Raw genomic sequence first — 17,888 nt, 5'->3', positions numbered from 1 at the left:
CGGGTTCTCTTCCCGGCTCGGGGAATTGGGTCCTGTGGCCTTTATCGGAGCTAATGTTGATTCACAGCAGCCAGGGATCTGATCCTTTCGTCAGCAAGCCTGGGACTTGAGGGTCAGCCCGACGCCCTCTGATCCAACTCCCCCTAAGCACCTGCTGCCGCATTCTGACTCTGCTGAAGTGTAGCCGTGCTGCTGGGTGCCGGGCACCTCGGCCTTGTAAGCAGGCGGCCTGAGCCCCGGCAGAGATTTGCCCAGGCACATCCACAAGCGTCTCTGAGGAGGCTCCGCAGGTCTCGGGACAAGGCCAGGCTTGGCGCGTGCACCCAGGGGGCTGATCTGAAATAACTCCGCCCGCAGAGCGAGAGGGGTTGTACAAACGGTGGCTTGAGAGGGACTTGATTACAGCACAGGAGCAAATCCCAGGCCCCCCAGGGTTTCTCAGTCTAGCGAAGCCCAGCCGGACGTGCAAGGCAGCCAAATCCCAACGAGAAACCAGGCACGGATCTGTAGGCATCTGGCTTAGCCCGTCCCGAGTGCGTCTTTTCTGGGAGCCTGGGGCCAGTGAGGCGGCTGAAAGCAACGCTCTCACCCGCCCGACACCGGCCCGAGTTTGCCAGGCCTCGGAGTGACGGATCAGCCCACGCGCTCCTCCAGCTGAGCCAGACGCTGCGTTTTCTCTCTGTGCCGCTCTCTCCCCCGCTGCGTTCTGCGTCTTTGTCTAGTTTTGTCTTCTGGGAAACAGGCTCGGAGCTTCCACCGCATGAGTGACAACAGCTGCACCTGTCTCACTAACGTCTCCTCCCGTCCCCCAAAGGCCGATTCTAACGATGAGGCCCGTTAACGCCACCTGAAGGGCAATCAGACGGGGCGGGGGCCTTAGCAAACCTCGCTGCAGCTAAACAGAACACGGGCCGTGGTTGGACTGAAACTCTCTATTTCAAACACTTCAGCCGCTTTTCCCTCTTTTTTGGTATTGCTCCGAAAAGGTTAGAAAGACTCGGCTGTCGCCCTGGGACGGGGCAGCCACGGTTTCTGTGTTCAAACCCCCACCCTAGGCTGATGATTCGCGTGGGACAGCGACGGGGGCGTGTTGACACCCTCTGGGGCGGTTTATGGCCTGGACGTTAACACAACTCCTCGTGACTGCTGGGTCCACAAACGCAAGCCTCTGCCGTTGGAGCTGAAGGCCCAGAGCCATCAGCAGGGAGGCAGAGGAAGAGGAGGACAATTTCTGATGTGCTCCAGGCACTGGAGTGGGGATAAAGTGCTACAGAGCATGTTGTTATTCTTTATTATTTGAACGACCGTAGTGCCGGGGACCCCCCTGTGCCAGGCGCTGTACGTTTTTATTGCTATTCAGTGTATTGCAGTAGCACCGGGGTGCCCCAATCATGGGCCAAGTCCCCATTGTGCAAGGCACTGAACAAAACCAGAATTAAGAGAAGATCCCTGCCCCAATCACACCCTTATCCCCATGTCACTGACTGTGCAGATGGGGAAACTGAGTCACCGAGACACTTGCCCAAGACTATTCTGGGAATAAAGGTAAGTGGGAGGCTTGAAGGGCAGGTCCCTCGGCAGTACCCAGGGAGCTGAGGTCAAGACGCCGAATCCAGAACCACCGGGCTCCCAGGCCAGCGCTCAGCAGAGTTTGTGGAAAAGTCCATCGAAAATGGCTCGTTTGGGTCCCCAAACATCTGTGTTTTCACTGAAAATTTTTAAAGCTCGAAACCCGCAAAATTGCAATGAAAGCGCCGGAAACGTCCCGAGTGGAAATGGTAAGCGGGGATGGAAAAAATGATCAGTTTGGTCAAAAAACTTCCGTTCAGGAGAAAAAATAAATCTCTGGTCAGTCAGCTCAAGTGCTCAGGCCTCCCGCACGGCCTGGACGCATTGTGCCCTCCGCTGTGCAGTGGGAGAGACACATCACAGCAAGGACAGACGCCTCGGGCAGGGCGAGCGTCTGAGCAAGGCACAGCAGGTGATTGTCACGGGGCGCTGCTCTGAACTGCTCCCCACAAGCCAGGCAGGACTCTGGGAGCCTCCTCTCCCTCGGAGCAGCCTGTCTGCCGGGCAAGACGCTCCCACGGCTTCACCTCCTGGGTCTCTCCTTGGAGCCTTCGGCCTCCTCTGCCCCCCCGTGCGCTTCCCACAGCGAGTCCCCCCAGCGGGGTCCTGGGGGGAGCCACAGGGTCCTGCCCCCCACTGCGCAGTCAGACGTGACTCTCAGCCAGCCGGGGACACAGAGGTTTATTCGATGACAGGAACACGGGCTAAAACAGAGCTTGTAGGTACCGCAAACCGGACCCCTGGCCGGGTCCATTCTGGGGGGCAGCGAGCCAGACCCCCCCCGTCTGCCCTCACTCCTCATCCCCCTCCAGCCCCTCCTCTCTAGGCTTTGTTCCTTTCCGGGCCAGGAGGTCACCTGCTTCCTTTGTTCTCTGACACCTTCAGCATCCCCTTGCAGGGGGGAAGGGCCTGGCCATTAGTTGCCAGGAGACAGAGTGTCGGCCATTTATGTGCACTGACCCTTTGCTTTGCCACAGTTACACCCCCTTATCCCACCACCTAGAGACCTAAGAAATGCACAGGGGAAACTGAGGCACCCACACAATATTCAGAGGAAACATTAAGCACAGTCCCACTTCGTCACAGTGATCAAGCCAAGGGAAACCTTGGGGCGCTTCGTGCCAGTCAGATCTGCTGGAATCGGCGTCCCCGGTGCTAGGAAGTGGGCCGTGGGCGGGCGGGCCTAGTCATTACCCTGTTTGTTTGGGTTTCCCGGGAGCTGGCTCTGTCTGAGCCTGCAGCACCCTGGGTACCCCAGCCAGAGGCACTGAGGCAGAGACGGGCCTGATCTGCAAAGCTCAGAGCCGGACCCCAACTACTTCCCCTGAGAGCCACCCCGAACCTAGGCTGAGCGCCCCTTGCCCCCGCTTGCCTTTGAGAGACAACGGCTCGCCCCAGAGACAGACGCAGCCGGCTCTTGGCTCTGTCAGCTGCCGTCAAAGGGCGAGAGATCAGCAGATCCGAGTCGGAAAGCGTCAGTTTCTGGCCCTGAGCTCCCGGCTGCCGCAGATAAATCCTCCCCACCTGCCGTGGTGCGGCACCGGAGCGCGGGTGCCAGCGGGCGAGCAGGGCACAGGCGCTGAAGAAATGCCGCCCGCGGGGTTAGATTTGCGCCGTCGTCGCTTCTCGGCGAGCTGGTGCAAACAGCACGAGCCCTTTGCTCTTTGCCTTTCTCCTTCGCCCGAGTGCCAGGCCTTGGAGCGAAATCACTGCCTGGGCCGGAGCGTGGGCCACCAGCCGGGCGGGGGCTGCCCGAGCACCGCTGGGGACCACCTCCGTCCCAGGACCGGTGCGACTCGTTGGACTAAGAGTCTATCCAGCCCCTGCACGGCTGATTTCTCCTCCAGCGGGAACCTGACCTGCAATCTGCTACCTTCCTGCTCCAGGCCAGGAGGCAACCACTCCCCGGGAGGAAACACGCTTTGAGATTGCCCCAGATCTCACCCCCGTCCCCGCCCCGGAGCCTGGTGATGCAGCTGGACTGGGAGGAGCAGCCCCCTCCTTCTGTTTGGAGAAGCGTCACCTCGGCACCCCTCCAGAGCCCCCCACCTTCCCTGCCCACGCAGCTCGGGGCTCGCCAGCTCCCGAGTATATTAACAACTCGTTAATTTCCCTGGGGCTGATGAACCGGGGGCCTGCAGGACAATCAATCTGGGAAATCAACAGCAATTTCTTGGACTCGCTGAGGCTGCACAGACCAGCTGATTGAGTCAGCACCTTCCAAACGGTGAGGGCCCCGGAGAACGGGGGAGCTTCGTGTGCCATGGGGCAGCCTGACTTCACACCCGCTAAAAAGGGGAACCCCGGGTTTGTAGCACCGCTCGCCACCCACCAGCCCGGTTCCCAGAGTGACGTGGACAGCTCGGGGCAGAGCGGATTGGTGGGTTCTGCACAGGCCTGGTAGGTACCTGCCTGGGAGAGCGCTGACGAAATCGCAGGGTGCGTGATGCCCCGCATTGGTACTGAGCGCAATATGGAGCTGGGGGTGCTGTGCTGCAGGGAGCTGGGCGGATGATACGCTGGGGGGCGCTTTTCCTCCTCAGTCAGCACTGCTGGAGCATCCGTTTTGCAGTGGCAAGTTCAGTTGAGATCATGGTTAGTAAAGATCCCGTGTTATAAACAGCTGCCACATCCCACCCCAGAGGTAGCTGCATCTCCATGTGAGGTGAGGGATCCCTGTATAAAAAGTCACCATCTCCCACCCCAGAGGTGGCTGCATCTCAGTGCTGGAGGAGCAATCTCAGTATATACAGCGGCCGCACCTCAACAATGGACGAGCAGCACATAAACCACTGCCAAGTCTCATCCCACAAGCAGCAGATAAACAGCTGCCACGTTCCACCCCAGAGCTGGCTGCATCTCAGCGCTAGCCCAGTGATCCCTGCATAAACAGCTGGCATGCCCCCCCCATGGCCGAGTGATCCCTAACTAGCCCCCCAACCCCGTAAGACTCAGTTCTTCCGCAGGAAATGCTGCGTACGCAGTGCAGGATTCAGACCCACGTCAACGAGAAGCATTTCCAGCCCAGCGGGCAAGGTGGCGTTTGCAAAGGAGAAGCCCCTTTGCCATCACTCCAGTGCAGGTGCAGAGATTGCCCGGTCGAGCCGTGGGCACAGGCAGGGAAGTCCCCGCTGGATCGATAACTATTTGCTATGGCTTGTAGGGCACCGCGGGAGGTGGGACCATGCGGGCGCAAGACAGCCAGGTAGGACGCAGGGCAACGCACGGGCTGGGCTCTGGCTAGGTGGCGTCGTGGTGCTCTGGGGTTCTGCAGAGCTCTGCAAAGTGGGGACGAAACGCTCCCGCGGCGCCATCGCCTCACCCCCTGGGGAAACTGAGGCACCTAGCTTGGGACGCGCCTTGTCCCAAGCCGGTCTGTGACAGCCTGGAAGAGAACTCCGGCTGTTAGTCCCTTCCTCCTGCGGCCTTTCCTGTCCCGTTTCTGCCACTCGCCCACACAAACGAGGCTTCTCTTCGTTGGCAGCCGCGGCAGAGAGACGGCAAAGCGCGAGTCCACCACTGACGCTGATCCTAGCCAAGGGCCCGCCCCGGGCAGAGGGAGGCCGCTCAGAGCAGCTGTTACTGTTAGCTACGTGGAGCTGTGGGACATCTGAGGCTCCAGATCTGCCCCGACAGCAGCCTGGGCGCTAAATCCCTGTCGATCCAGCCGGGCGGCGCCACGTAGCATTTTAAGGATGCCCGATCTCCGCTTTTGGGGACATTCCCCCTCCCCCCCACCCCCGTTTGTGGGTGGCATGGAACAGTGCTCGTGTGTCCTGAAGGCCACGAATCACAGTCGAGCCAGGGGAAGGGAGATCAGTCCTGGAATCGACAGAGGCAGAAAGAAAACACCACTCCTGGTACTGGATCCAAAGTGAGAGAACGTTGCCTTTCAAACTAGCCGCTTCCCACCCCACCTAAAACGTTTCTGCCATCGCTCCATATGAACAAGAAATGTTTCATCCCCAGCGAGAGCAGGAACGCGTCAGCAAGGGTATTAATTATGCCATTAAAAATTCATTTAAAAAGGAGCTCCTCAAATCGGCACACGGAAGCCACCGTTGAGCGTTGGTTTTTCTAGGCGGCCATCCAGGTTTTTGTGCTGGTGGGAGCGGTGGGATGAGCGAGCAGGATGGGTCGCTGGCATCGGCGCGATGGTCGAATTCTTTAAAGCAGGAAATAGCTACTTAAGAAAGAAGGATTTAGGGACCAGGGATGCTGTGATGGTTACTCATGATTTTTGTTAGGGTAACTCCTAGGAACCCCGGTCATGGCCCAGGCCGCACAGCGCTAGGCACTGCACATTTTAATTGTTGTTAGGAGCCCCAGCATGAACCAGGTTCTGTGTAAACCCAGAATGGAAAATCCCCTCCCCAAAGAGCTTCTGCTCTAAAGTCTTGTCTACACTAGGCAGGGTCTGGTGGTACAGCTCTATGGGCGCAGCTACCAACGTATTCCTGGAGGTTTCTCTTCTTTAGTTCCTGGAGGGTTGGCAACCCGACATCCCGTCCGAGCCCTTCATGTGGGGACAGACCCTCGACTGGCAGGAATGTGCTTCCCTGGGCACGGCTCAGTGCCGTGCCCTGAACAAAATCAGCGACCCCGGCAGAAGGACTTGTGGCTGCTGTAATTGCGTCAGTCCTGGGGCTTTTGCTGGTATAAACACATTGTCAAAAGCTATCACCCTCCTAAATCGACGTTCTCCTCCTGGCAAGAGCTTGGGGCACAGAGCGGGCCCCAGGAGCCGAGAAGAGGCGACAGCTGGAGACAGGCAGGCAGGTGTGGGAGCAGGGGGAGACGATGATTGTCTCCGATTTATGTTCTAATGCGGAAAATCCACAAATTAGCCTCATTTGAATTCCAGTATCAGAGGGGAGCCGTGTTAGTCTGGATCTGTAAAAGCAGCAAAGAGTCCTGGGCACCTTATAGACTAACAGACGTATTGGAGCATGAGCTTCCGTGGGTGAATACTTGACATGCATCCGACGAAGTGGGGATTCACCCACGAAAGCTCATGCTCCAAAACGTCTGTTAGTCTATAAGGTGCCACAGGATTCTTTGCTGCTTTCATTTGAATTCCAGTAGCACCTAGAGATCAGCCCCTGTAGCCCTGGGCGCTGCAAGGATCCACCCCAGACTGGGATCGGGGGCCCCCACTGGGCCGGGCACTGGACAGACACACCCCACACTGGGATCGGGGCCCCCACTGGGCCAGGTGCTGCACAGACACACCCCACACTGGGATCGGGGCCCCACTGGGCCGGGCGCTGCACAGACACACCCCACACTGGGATCGGGGCCCCCACTGGGCCGGGTGCTGCACAGACACACCCCACACTGGGATCGGGGCCCCACTGGGCCGGGTGCTGCACAGACACACCCCACACTGGGATCGGGGGGCCTGGGCCGGGCGCTGCACAGACACACCCCACACTGGGATCGGGGCCCCCACTGGGCCAGGCACTGGACAGACACACCCCACACTGGGATCGGGGCCCCCACCGGGCCGGGCGCTGCACAGACACACCCCACACTGGGATCGGGGCCCCACTGGGCCGGGTGCTGCACAGACACACCCCACACTGGGATCGGGGCCCCCACTGGGCCGGGCACTGGACAGACACACCCCACACTGGGATCGGGGCCCCACTGGGCCGGGTGCTGCACAGACACACCCCACACTGGGATCGGGGGGCCTGGGCCGGGCGCTGCACAGACACACCCCACACTGGGATCGGGGCCCCACTGGGCCGGGTGCTGCACAGACACACCCCACACTGGGATCGGGGCCCCACTGGGCCAGGCACTGGACAGACACACCCCACACTGGGATCGGGGCCCCCACCGGGCCGGGCGCTGCAAGGATCCACCCCAGACTGGGATCGGGGGCCCCCACTGGGCCAGGCGCTGGACAGACACACCCCAGACTGGGATCGGGGGGCCTGGGCCGGGCACTGCACAGACACACCCCACACTGGGATCGGGGCCCCCACCAGGCCGCTCGCTGCACAGATACAAGCGACAGCCCCGGGCCCAGAGAGTTCACAACCCGCGCACATGGAGGAAGGCTGGTTCTCCCCAGGCCAGGAAGTGATCTGCTCGAGCTCCCAGAGTAAGTCTGTGGCAGTGCCAGGGCTCCCGGCTTGGCCCGGGGCCAGCCCACCCCGCGGGAGCAGGCCGGTTGCACCCCGCAGTGATCTGGGGGTGCTCTGGCCCCCTGCATGGCATGACAAGCTCTCACGGAGCCGGCCGAGAAGCCGTGCTGCCGCCAGGCTCCGGGAGCCCTAACAATACAGTGGAAGCTCAGAGGAGAACCGGGTGTTTTCCCGGGGCAGCGGCAAAGGCAGACTCCAGCTAATGCCACCGAGCGGGTCTCCCAGCCCACCGGAGCTAGGTTCTCCTGCCATCGCCCTCTGAGCTCGGGCCCTGAGCAGCCGCTAAGCGGCTCCTTTTAGAGTCACGTCTTTCACGGCTCTAGCACGAGCCCTGGGAATCTCCTCCCCGACCCCCTCATCCTGCTGCAAACCCAAAGCCTCTTGGGGGAACGAGGGTGCTCTGAGGGCTCCCAGGCATTTGCACGATATGGCTCTCAGCACAGAGATCACTATATGCACGACTCCCTCCATCGTCACACCTGCTGCATGCCAGGAACTTCATGGCACGAGTGGGGACTGAACCCAGAGATAGCCCTTCTCCAAAAGCCCAGCCCCCTGCCACCTGAGCTAACGGTGAATCTCCCCTAGCGTTGGCAGTATAGGGTATATGACACACACGTGAGAAGTTCTTATTCCCCCCAGCAGAGAGCAATAGTACTAGCCAGCGCAGTGCAATGCTTTTTCTTCTCTTACCAAAGATGACCTGGGGAGCAGGACACTGACACTGGTGCCAGGGGATGAGTATTTACAGCTGATGCCCCCCCCCACACACACACACTCCACAAAGTCACCACAGAGCCATAAGGAAGAGGTGGCCTTTAAAGAGCTAGAATACAAAGGGCCTGATTCTGCCTTGCTCAGCACCTCCTTCAGGCGCTGCGCCCAGCAGAAAGCACTGCCAGATCCGAATTTCCACCCACCTTCCACCATCCGTAACAAACCCACATCCTCAATAGCTCGGACATAGTGAAGCGACTCGATCTGCACTGAACAACGGGCTACGAGCCCACGGCCTTGTCTGCACTGGAGATTTGCCCCAATTCCAGCCACTGGTGGCAAACCCCACATCTGGCCCGGATCTTGGCTTTCCACAGTGGCTGGCCACTGATGGGTGGCATCTCAGTATGGCCAGCCCCCACCCTTTCAAAAATCATCAGATTAAATATATATATTGTTTGGGGTTTTTTTTCCACCTTCTGCGTTTGGGGCCAGTGGGGGGGGGGGCTGCATTTTCCAGTATTTCTCCCCAACCAAGAGGGCTAGACACTTGCTTTTTTAAACTTTTTCACAATAATGAAAGCCAAGATTCTCAGCTAATCCCAGGACTCCGGGAGCTGGGGCTTGACGCACGCCCGCACGCAGGCACACCCTCACCAGGCGGCAATGCTGGGTGCATCTCCAGGCCGTGGCGAGGCTAACAAGAGGGGCCGACGGTTCGTACTTACACCGTCTCGTCGTCCTTGAATTCCAGCTCCCCGCAGGCGTCTTCGTAGTCGATGCCCGCTCCGCGAGCCGTCCCCTCCACCGTCCGGTAGGGGACGATCACCGTCCCCCGCGCCCCGGAGCTCCGCACCACCTTCACCTCCATGGTGCCCTGGCACTCGCTGACGCGCAACAGCTTGTCCTGGAAGGTGAAGATGCCGGCATGGTCGTCGTCCAGGATGGTGACGGTAGCGATCAGCGGGGCCACCAGCCGCCCCTTGGGGTGGTCGGCCGAGTCGGACTCGAACATGCCCTCGGCGTCCCCCACCCGCAGGTTGAGCAGGCGGACGAAGAAGTGCTCGTCTTCCTCGAAGATGTCATCGTCGATGATGCCAATCTTCAGCTCCTTCTGCGTCTCGCCCGGCTTGAAGATCAGCGTCCCCTCGCTATATTCGTAGTCGGAGCCCGCCTTGGCCGAGCCGTCCTCCGTCTTGTAGTCCACGTAGAAGGTGTGGTTGCCCTCCCCACCCTGCTGGCAGGCCACGGTCAGCGTGACCGAGCCGCAGTTCTCCAGGCAGTGGTACAGGCAGGGCTCGAAGAAGATCTTGCTGTAGTTCTCCTCCTCCGCCTCCGACGGCGCCTCCAGAAGGTTGGACGACTTTTTGGAGAACTCCGAGACGTGTTTCTTCAGGATGTTCCCAGCCCCGGTCATCATGCGGGTGGCTTGGATGCGGTAGAAAGCTCGGCTCTTCTGCTGGTGCAGCAGGGCGTAGTAGTTGGCCATTTCCACCAGCTGCTCCAGCTCTTTGTCCGGGTGCTTCTGCTTGAGGTCTTTGAGGATCTGGATCACCTCCTTGCGGCTCTCGTCCAGCTCTTTCTCCTCTTGGGTGGAGGAGGCCAGGGCCGGGGACGCGGACGCCGCCCCGTCCATGAAGACGTTCTCCCGGTGGTCATTGGCCAGGAAGCTGCCATCCATCTCGATGTCCTTGGGGAACTCCCCTTCGGTGCCGATGATGATGCCGCTCCGCGGGTCGGCGCGGTACCTCTTGTAGACGTACTTGTAGAAGAAGAGCCGCTTGTCGGCGATCCAGGCGAAGACCACGCAGACCGGGAAGAAGACGAGGGTCAGCAGAGCTTCCCAGACCTGCACCACGCCCGGGGAGATGACCGCCAGGATCAGATAGAGCCAGATGTAGGCGAAGATGCTCCAGGAGGCCGTGACGAAGAAGACCCGCAGGTGCTTGATCTTGCGGCTCTCGCCGGCGGGGATGACGTAAACGCAGATGGCGATCACCACGAACATGTTGAAGGCGGCGCTGCCCACAATGGTGCCGGGCCCCAGCTCCCCGGCTTGGAAGTTGTGCCCACACACCTCGATGACAGAGAGCAGGATCTCGGGGGCGGAGGAGCCCAGCGCCATCAGGGTCAGGTTGGAGACCGTCTCGTTCCAGATCCGCACCGTGCCGATGCTGGTCTCCCCGTTGGCCTTGGTGACGGTGATTTCCTTCTCCTTGGAGGTGATGACCTCGATGGAGGCCATGAAGCGGTCGGCGATGATGGAGACCCCCAGGAACATGTACATCATGGCCACGAAGTAGACTATGGCCCGCGCAGCTTTGTCGCCGAAGGAGGGGTTGTCCGGCTGCCAGACGGGCAGCAGTACCCCCGGGTGGCACGTGTTGGACCCTTGGCAGCTCACGTTGCTTTCCAGCACCGTCTCCAAGGCTCCCGCCAGGGAGAAGTTCTCAGCCAGGAGGACGGACGCCAGCAGAGCCCTGGTGAGGAATCGGGGCAGGGGCTGCCATGCCAGTGCCATGATCTCGGGCGGTTCGGTCCGGCTGCCAGACCCGGCGGGATCTAGAGGACAGAACGAGAGAGACTTGTGATGGCACTCCAGGCTCACGGCTCGCCGGGGCTCGGAGCGTCCCAACGCACGTTGCCCTCCCAGTGCTGGGATAGACCCCAGGAGTCCTGGCTCCCAGCCCCCTGCTCTAACCACTAGGCCCCACCCCCCTCCCAGTGCTGGGACGGATTGCGCCAGGCTCCTACACTAACCAGCCGGCTCCCGCCCCCTCACCCTTCAGCACCGTGCTCTGCTCACTGCGTCTCTCAGACCAGCTGCGAGTCGCTGGTACGCGACAGATGGATCCCCCCAAACACAACCTACGAGCTCGGCTCCGCGGCGCAGCCTTCCGGGCTCCGCTGCGCTATTTTTATTCCTTGTTCCTGTTCCAAACACTTCTCCAGAGCTCGCTGCCCGGGGCTCGGGCGGGCGCAGGAAACCTGAGCGACTCGCTTGGCTCTAGGGGGAGTGGATTTCAGGGCACTGCAGGTGCCACCCTGGCAGGACGGACTGAAAGGGCCAACAGTCACTTCTCCTGGGGTGAGATCCCCTGGGATCAGCCCCCTGCTCTCCCAGCCCTGCGTTCCTCCTTCCCCCAGTGCCCCTCAGCCCCGACCCGCAGCCCTGTTATGCCAGCTCTGCCATGCTCTCCCCTGACGGTGCCCGTCAGTGCTTCAGCTGCCGATCCCTCGGCGTTCCCAGGGTCAGGCCCAGCCACGCCTGCACCTGAGACACCAGCAGACGCCCACTTGGCAGAAGCAGCCACTGCTCTCGCCCTGCAGCCCGGCTGCCTGCTGCTTTCCACCCCTCCGTGGTGGGCGCCTGGGCAGCAGGGCTGGACGAGGAGCTGCAGCAGCAGGTCTAACCCGGCTGAGGGGACGTGACCTGTTCAAGGTTGCCCAGAGGGTGCGTGGCAGAGGCAGGAATCGAACCCAGGCCCGCAGCCAGAGCCGGCCCAGCATCGCACTCATCCCTTCCCTTGCAGGTGCCCCAGAGAGCTGGGAACCAGCTGGCGTGGAAAAGCGATCGGCTGGCAGCTGTCCACGGGCCGGCCCGGGCAGGGTCTGCCTCCTTGCCAAGGCGCTTTGCAGGGGATTCGCTCTTCGATAACCGGCACGGCTCATCTGTCCCCCACCCCCGGGCGTCCACAGGCCAAATCCTCAACCTCTCCACGGGAAACAGACCCAGCTCGTTGCTATGGCGGCCATCCCTCTCCTCTCCCCACGGCCACAACCCTGCTGGGTCCCAGCCCGGCTACCATGCCCTGCCCTGCACGCGGCGCTGACTCTCCCCCATGGCATTCCTGCTCCGGCCCCATCCACGCAGCTGCCCGCTACCCAGAGCCGCCTTCAAAGCAGTTTTCTCTTCACTAGCCCTGGCGGGAGGGACATGGCCCCGGCCAGCACGGCAGGATCGTGGCCGCTCCAGAAACGAGCCACCGTGAAACAAGCATGGCTCGGCAGCTGCGTTCTCCCGGGAACAGACCGGGCCCAACCCTTCCCTCAACAGGACAGAGCATCAGACGGAGATTGTGACCGTCCCTCCTGTCTACAGGCCGCGTGTGTCATGCCTGAGCTAAAGGAGTATGTCTCTTAACCAGCGGCAGCAGTAGGCTGTTATCCTCTCCATGGCCCAGCCGCTAGAGGAGAAGACACACACACAGCATACACATGCACACGGCTTTGTACACAAACACACACAGAGTGTGCACACACACACGTGCACCTTGCACACACATGCACACACAATTTTGTACACATCGCCCCGCTCTGCTATACACACATGCACAGCTTGGTGTACACACACACACACACACACACACACAGGGCGTGCACATCCACACGCCCACATGGTTTCACACTCATGGCTTGCAGCACACGCATTCCTTTGGCCACCCACTCGCTGGGGAACAGTGGGATTAGCCAGGCGAAGGGAGGATTAGCCCTGGACACAGAGGCGGGCTGGCTTCCCTTGATTGGGTCATCCCAGAGAACAGCGGGGTGGGGGGAACTCAGATAAGCCGCTTACTCCCAGGGCAGGACACTAATGAGCTTTAGCAAAATGATGTAAAATTGTGCCGGTGGGAGACACTGTTTTTTAAATTACATCCTTAATAAGAGATCATCTGTGTCCCTGGCTGCTGCCAGCAACATGCATACAACCAGGGCGGGGAGGGGGAGGTAGAGGGACAGGAGACCCCCAAGCTACAGGGGTCCCCCAGTCTTCCCCCTCTCCCGCACCCACAGTGGGATGCATTCGGGGTGGGAGGCAGGAGAATCAGGGACCCCAGGGCTGGCAGGGAGCAGGGGAAGTGGGCAGGAGAGCAGAGCTTGCCGTCTGCCCTGCTTGCCAGGCACCCCGAGATCCACCGAAAGGGCCCCGGCACGTGGCTCTCTGCACCGACCGGGCACCCCAAATCCCGGCATTGTTGGGGTCTCCTGCCAGCCTTGCACGAGTGGCTGAGCCGGGGAGTGCAGCGCGTCCTAGTGATCACAATGAGCTGCCAGCGATGCATCCGTGGCGTTGGATTCCCGGCCCCTCGGAGGAGCTGACGGAGCCGATTCTTTCAGCCGGAAGGACCTCATTAAATCCCAAGGCCTCATTAGCACAGGCGAGACGGGAACTCCTGGGTGATGCTAAGGAGGAGGGGGGAGTAAGCAGAGCGGAGGGGTACCTGGCAGCCGGAGTGCTGGCCAATCTGCAGCTCTCGCTGGCCGCAGGCCCCCAGAATCACTAAGCCATGCCAGCCACATGCCAGCCGAGCCTGGGGGCCGCACCACGGTCGCCGTGCGCGGCTGGTACGGAGACGGTGGCACCGATCCGGATGCCCGGGGTGCTGGGCATCGTCCTAGTGCAAATCCTAACTGCCTAATCCCCCAAACCCCTGCCTCAGCGGGCAGCCCTAGCCCTGGCGCTCGGCTGGAGCCATGCTGTCCAGGAGCAGGAATGGGGCGGTGAGCCAGGGCTGGCCCGAGGCCTGGGATGGCAGTGGCCTGCTACCAGGAGCTGCGCTTTCTAGGGGTGGGTCACCTGGGGACCCATCCTGCCCGGCCCCATCCGTGCAGCGATCCCAGGGGTGAGCTCCCTCCCGGAGGATCACAGGGTTTGTAAGAATGGAAAACAGGCTTAGTGGTTAGTGTGGGGTGGATGGATTGGAGAGTCAGGACTCCTGGGTTCTAGTCCTGGCACTGGGAGGGGAGGGGTGTCTAGTGGTTAGAGGGGGTCAGCCGGGGTTAAGACTCCTAGATTCTATTCCCAGCTCCGCCAGCGATTGCTGTGAGACCCTGGGCAAGCCACCGCCCCACTCCGTGCCTCAGTTTCCCCATCTGTAAAACAGGGGTTAAGGATCCTCTCCTTCCTTGGCCCCACACTTTGAGGGCCGTGGGTGATATGAGCGAGTTATGACAATAATCTCCAGGCCCAGGCAGCCAACGCTCCCCTCCTCCCCGAGCAGCTTGAGTAGCCGCATGGAGCAACTTCTCTGAGGTGTGCGAGCGCCGGCCGGCTCGGCAGCAAGCGCGGCGCGGCGAGGGGAACGGCCCAGCGCAGCGAGGTCTGGCCGGTGTCTTTACACCGAGCTGGGCTAGGACAGGGCCCAGGCGGGTCTCCCAGCCCCCGGCCCCGCCCCGGCGCTGCTCTGGAAGGGGTTTGTTTGCAGCCCTCTGGTGGTTAGAGGCTGGGGCTCTAACCATGGGTTCTGCCCAGGAGGAGGGCAAGGCTGGGAGGCAGGATTCCTGGGTTCTTGTCCCAGCTCAGGGAGGGGAGTGAGATCTAGGGGGTGGGTTGTAATCAGGACTCCTGGGTTCTATTCCCAGGTCTGCCACTAAACCCCTGTGTGCACAAATCATGTCACTGCTCCATAGCTCAGCGTCCCCGCCCGTCTCACCGACACCTTTCCAGCACTGCTGGAAACATCAGGATCACCTGGGCAGCCTGCATCCTTCCCCCTTGTGCTGAGGTAAACTGAGGCAGAGAAAGATGAAGAGACGCTCCCCAAGTTCACCCAGGGCAGAGCCGGGCGTTCTGCCCAACCGGTCTCATCGCACAGGAGCAGGGGCGCACAGGATGAAACTGGGGAGGGAAAACTCAGCGGTTTGAGCATTGGCCTGCTAACCCAGGGTTGTGAGTTCAATCCTTGAGGGGGCCACCTAGGGATCTGGGGCAAAAATCAGTCCTTGGTCCTGCTAGTGAAGGCAGGGGCTGGACTCCATGACCCCTCAGGGTCCCTCCCAGCTCTATGAGAGAGGTGTAGCTCCATATATGAAAGGCAGCACATTTAAATCCCACCAAAGGAATTATGAGCAGCACCACTGGCCTATGGGACTCCCTGCCACCAGATCTCAGTGAGGCCAAGAGCGTAGCAGGATGCAAAACAAAGGCGCAGCCACTTATCCCGACAATGAGAATATCCACAGTTACGAGGAGTTGCTCTGGTGTCACTGCATCACAACCACATGAGACCCACAGTCTCTTTTCTCACTAGGTGTCGCTCACGTGACCCTGGGTACCACAACAAAACCCAGGCCCGGGTGCCGAACGCGCAGGGGAGATGGGGAGCACCCAGAACCCCGTGGTGGGCCAGGCCCGGTGGGAGCCAAAGCAATCTCGCTGGCGCAGCAGCTGTCAGGGAGCGGGAACATCGTCTGCTCTTGGCAGCAGATGGCTCTTGCTTGTCTCCTGCCTTCGTCGGCGGTCACCGTGCCGGAGGGGGCACTTCGAGCTGCAATCTGCGCGGCACGCGGAGACCTGCGGACACAGGATGGTCATCGCCCGACACGGGCCAGCTGCCGAATGCGACTTCCTTCCTTCGCGCTGCCAGGGACAAACCCCCCAAAGCTCAGCGCCCCCGATGCCTGGTCAATTCCAACTCCAGCTCCCACACTCCCAGCCCCCTGATCCGCTGACGGACGCGCTGGGGCGGGGGGGAGCCGTCCTTCCCCATGGAGTGGTGGCGACTGGACACCTGGGTGCCGGCTGAGTGACACAGGAAGGCTTTGCACAGGCAGGAGAGACGGGCTCATGCTTAAAGCACCGGCAGGGGACTCGGAAGACTCGTGCTATTGGCTTCCCGTGTGACACGTGGGGGGGGGTCATTTTGAGCCCTACCTCAAGGCGCAGCACTGACAGTGGGGTGGGGGTGGGGTTCCCCAAAGGGACCAAAATAAAGGTCAGATTTTCATGCTAAACCCATTAAAAATCCAGCCCATTTTCCCACTGGGTCTCAGCTGGACACTGCGGAAAATGACCATTCTTGTATGACGATGATTATTAATGTATTTGTACTGGGTACAGGGCCTCATCGCGCTAGGCGCTGCACAAACACAGAACTAAAAGACAGTCCCATTGTCTGTCTTCTCTAGTTAGACTGGGAGCTCTTGAGGGTAAGGACTGGCTCTCACTGTCTGGGCGGCGCCCGGCCCAACGGGGCCCCGATCTCGGCCGGGGTCTGGGCGGTGCCTGGCCCGACGGGGCCCTGATCTCGGCCGGGGTCTGGGCGGCGCCCGGCCCGACGGGGCCCCGATCTCGGCCGGGGTCTGGGCGGCGCCCGGCCCGACGGGGCCCTGATCTGGGCCGGGGTCTGGGTGGCGCCCGGCGCGACGGGGCCCTGATCTCGGCCGGGACGATAGGGTTCCTTTTCCAGGAGAGGGGCTCAGCTTTCAGAAGTCTGGACAACACTGGGCTCTGTGCAGCTCTCACATGGAAAAAGAAACTGAAATCTCTTCCGTATGGTGGGCAAAGTGACTCTGTTTCAGGTCTCCGGCCTTGTGTATTTCACAGGGTACGTGCCTAAAAGGCTTCCAGCAAAGTGATGTATTATTTACATGATGGGGGTTATTGCTTCATTTAAGGACATAGGAGGTGCCACGCTGGGGCAGACCAATGCTCCATCCAGCCCAGTATCCTGTCTCCGCCAGTGGCCAAAGCCAGAGCCTCCGAAGGAGTGTCTCCAACAGGGAAGCGGGAGTGATCCACGTAAGAACAAAAGAACGGCTGTACTGGGTCAGACCAAAGCTGCATCCAGCCCAGTATCCTGTCTTCCAACAGCCGCCAATGCCAGGTGCCCCAGAGATCAGGGCCCCGTCGCGCCGGGCGCTGCCCAGACCCCAGCCGAGATCAGGGCCCCGTCGGGCCGGGCGCTGCCCAGACCCCAGCCAAGATCAGGGCCCCGTCGGGCCGGGCGCTGCACAGACACATAGTAACAGACAATCCCTGCCCCAAAGAGCTCACACTCTAATTAGACAAAGGGCTGGTGGGCAAACTGAGGCACAGAGCAGGGAGGCGATTGGTCCATGCCCGGTGGCAGAGTCAGGAGCAGATGCCGGGTTTCCCAGGAGACCACGGGACCCCCTCCCAGGCAGCAGGAGCTGCAGAACCCAAGTGTCTCAGGTCGGATACTGACAAACTTTCGCCAACTTCAGAGGCCCCCCCGGAGGCACGTGGGAGCCGAGGTGCATTCGCTGAGCAAACGCGGCTCTTCCTTTCCCCCCGCGGCCCCCCGCCAGCCGGGGGTTGTCCCCGGCAACGGCTGCTCTGCGGCAATGAGCAGGGACCGCTGGGCTGCTAATCCCGAGGAAAAGGGAACCAGCACCGCGCCCGGCAGCCTGCGCAGCTACTGCGCCCCTGCCAGCGCCTCTGGAACCGCGCCGCCCACGCCCACCCGCTCGCCGCAGGCCCCTCCCATAGCAACGCCGCCGTTCCCATAGCAACGAGAGACGGGAACGGGCTATAAAAAGGCGACAGAAACGAAGGAATGTGAAAATAGAAACCCCGATGGCTCACGGGACGGGCTAGCGGCCGCCACCTCTCCCTCCTCGTGCGCCCGGGGCTCGCCCCAGCACGGGCACCCTGAGCTTCCATGTATTTATCCTCACAGCACCCCGGGGCCCGACCCCCGGCTG

The 17,888-nt window shown here is 61.1% G+C and overlaps 1 protein-coding gene across 1 annotated transcript in view; it reads right to left on the bottom strand.

Annotated features, from left to right (window-relative positions):
• Positions 1-17,888, bottom strand: part of SLC8A2 (solute carrier family 8 member A2) — a 74,932-nt gene that overhangs the window by 43,655 nt on the left and 13,389 nt on the right. The window contains exon 2 of the mRNA XM_039509779.1: positions 9,170-11,003. Within this exon, the coding sequence (XP_039365713.1) occupies positions 9,170-10,962 (1,793 nt within the window). The 5' untranslated portion in view covers positions 10,963-11,003. The remainder of the gene's footprint in view (positions 1-9,169; positions 11,004-17,888) is intronic.

This window comes from Mauremys reevesii, linkage group 22 (assembly GCF_016161935.1).
Source record: "Mauremys reevesii isolate NIE-2019 linkage group 22, ASM1616193v1, whole genome shotgun sequence".
In the NCBI taxonomy this organism is placed as follows: Eukaryota; Metazoa; Chordata; order Testudines; family Geoemydidae; genus Mauremys; species Mauremys reevesii.
This window is presented reverse-complemented; position numbering and strand designations above follow the sequence as displayed.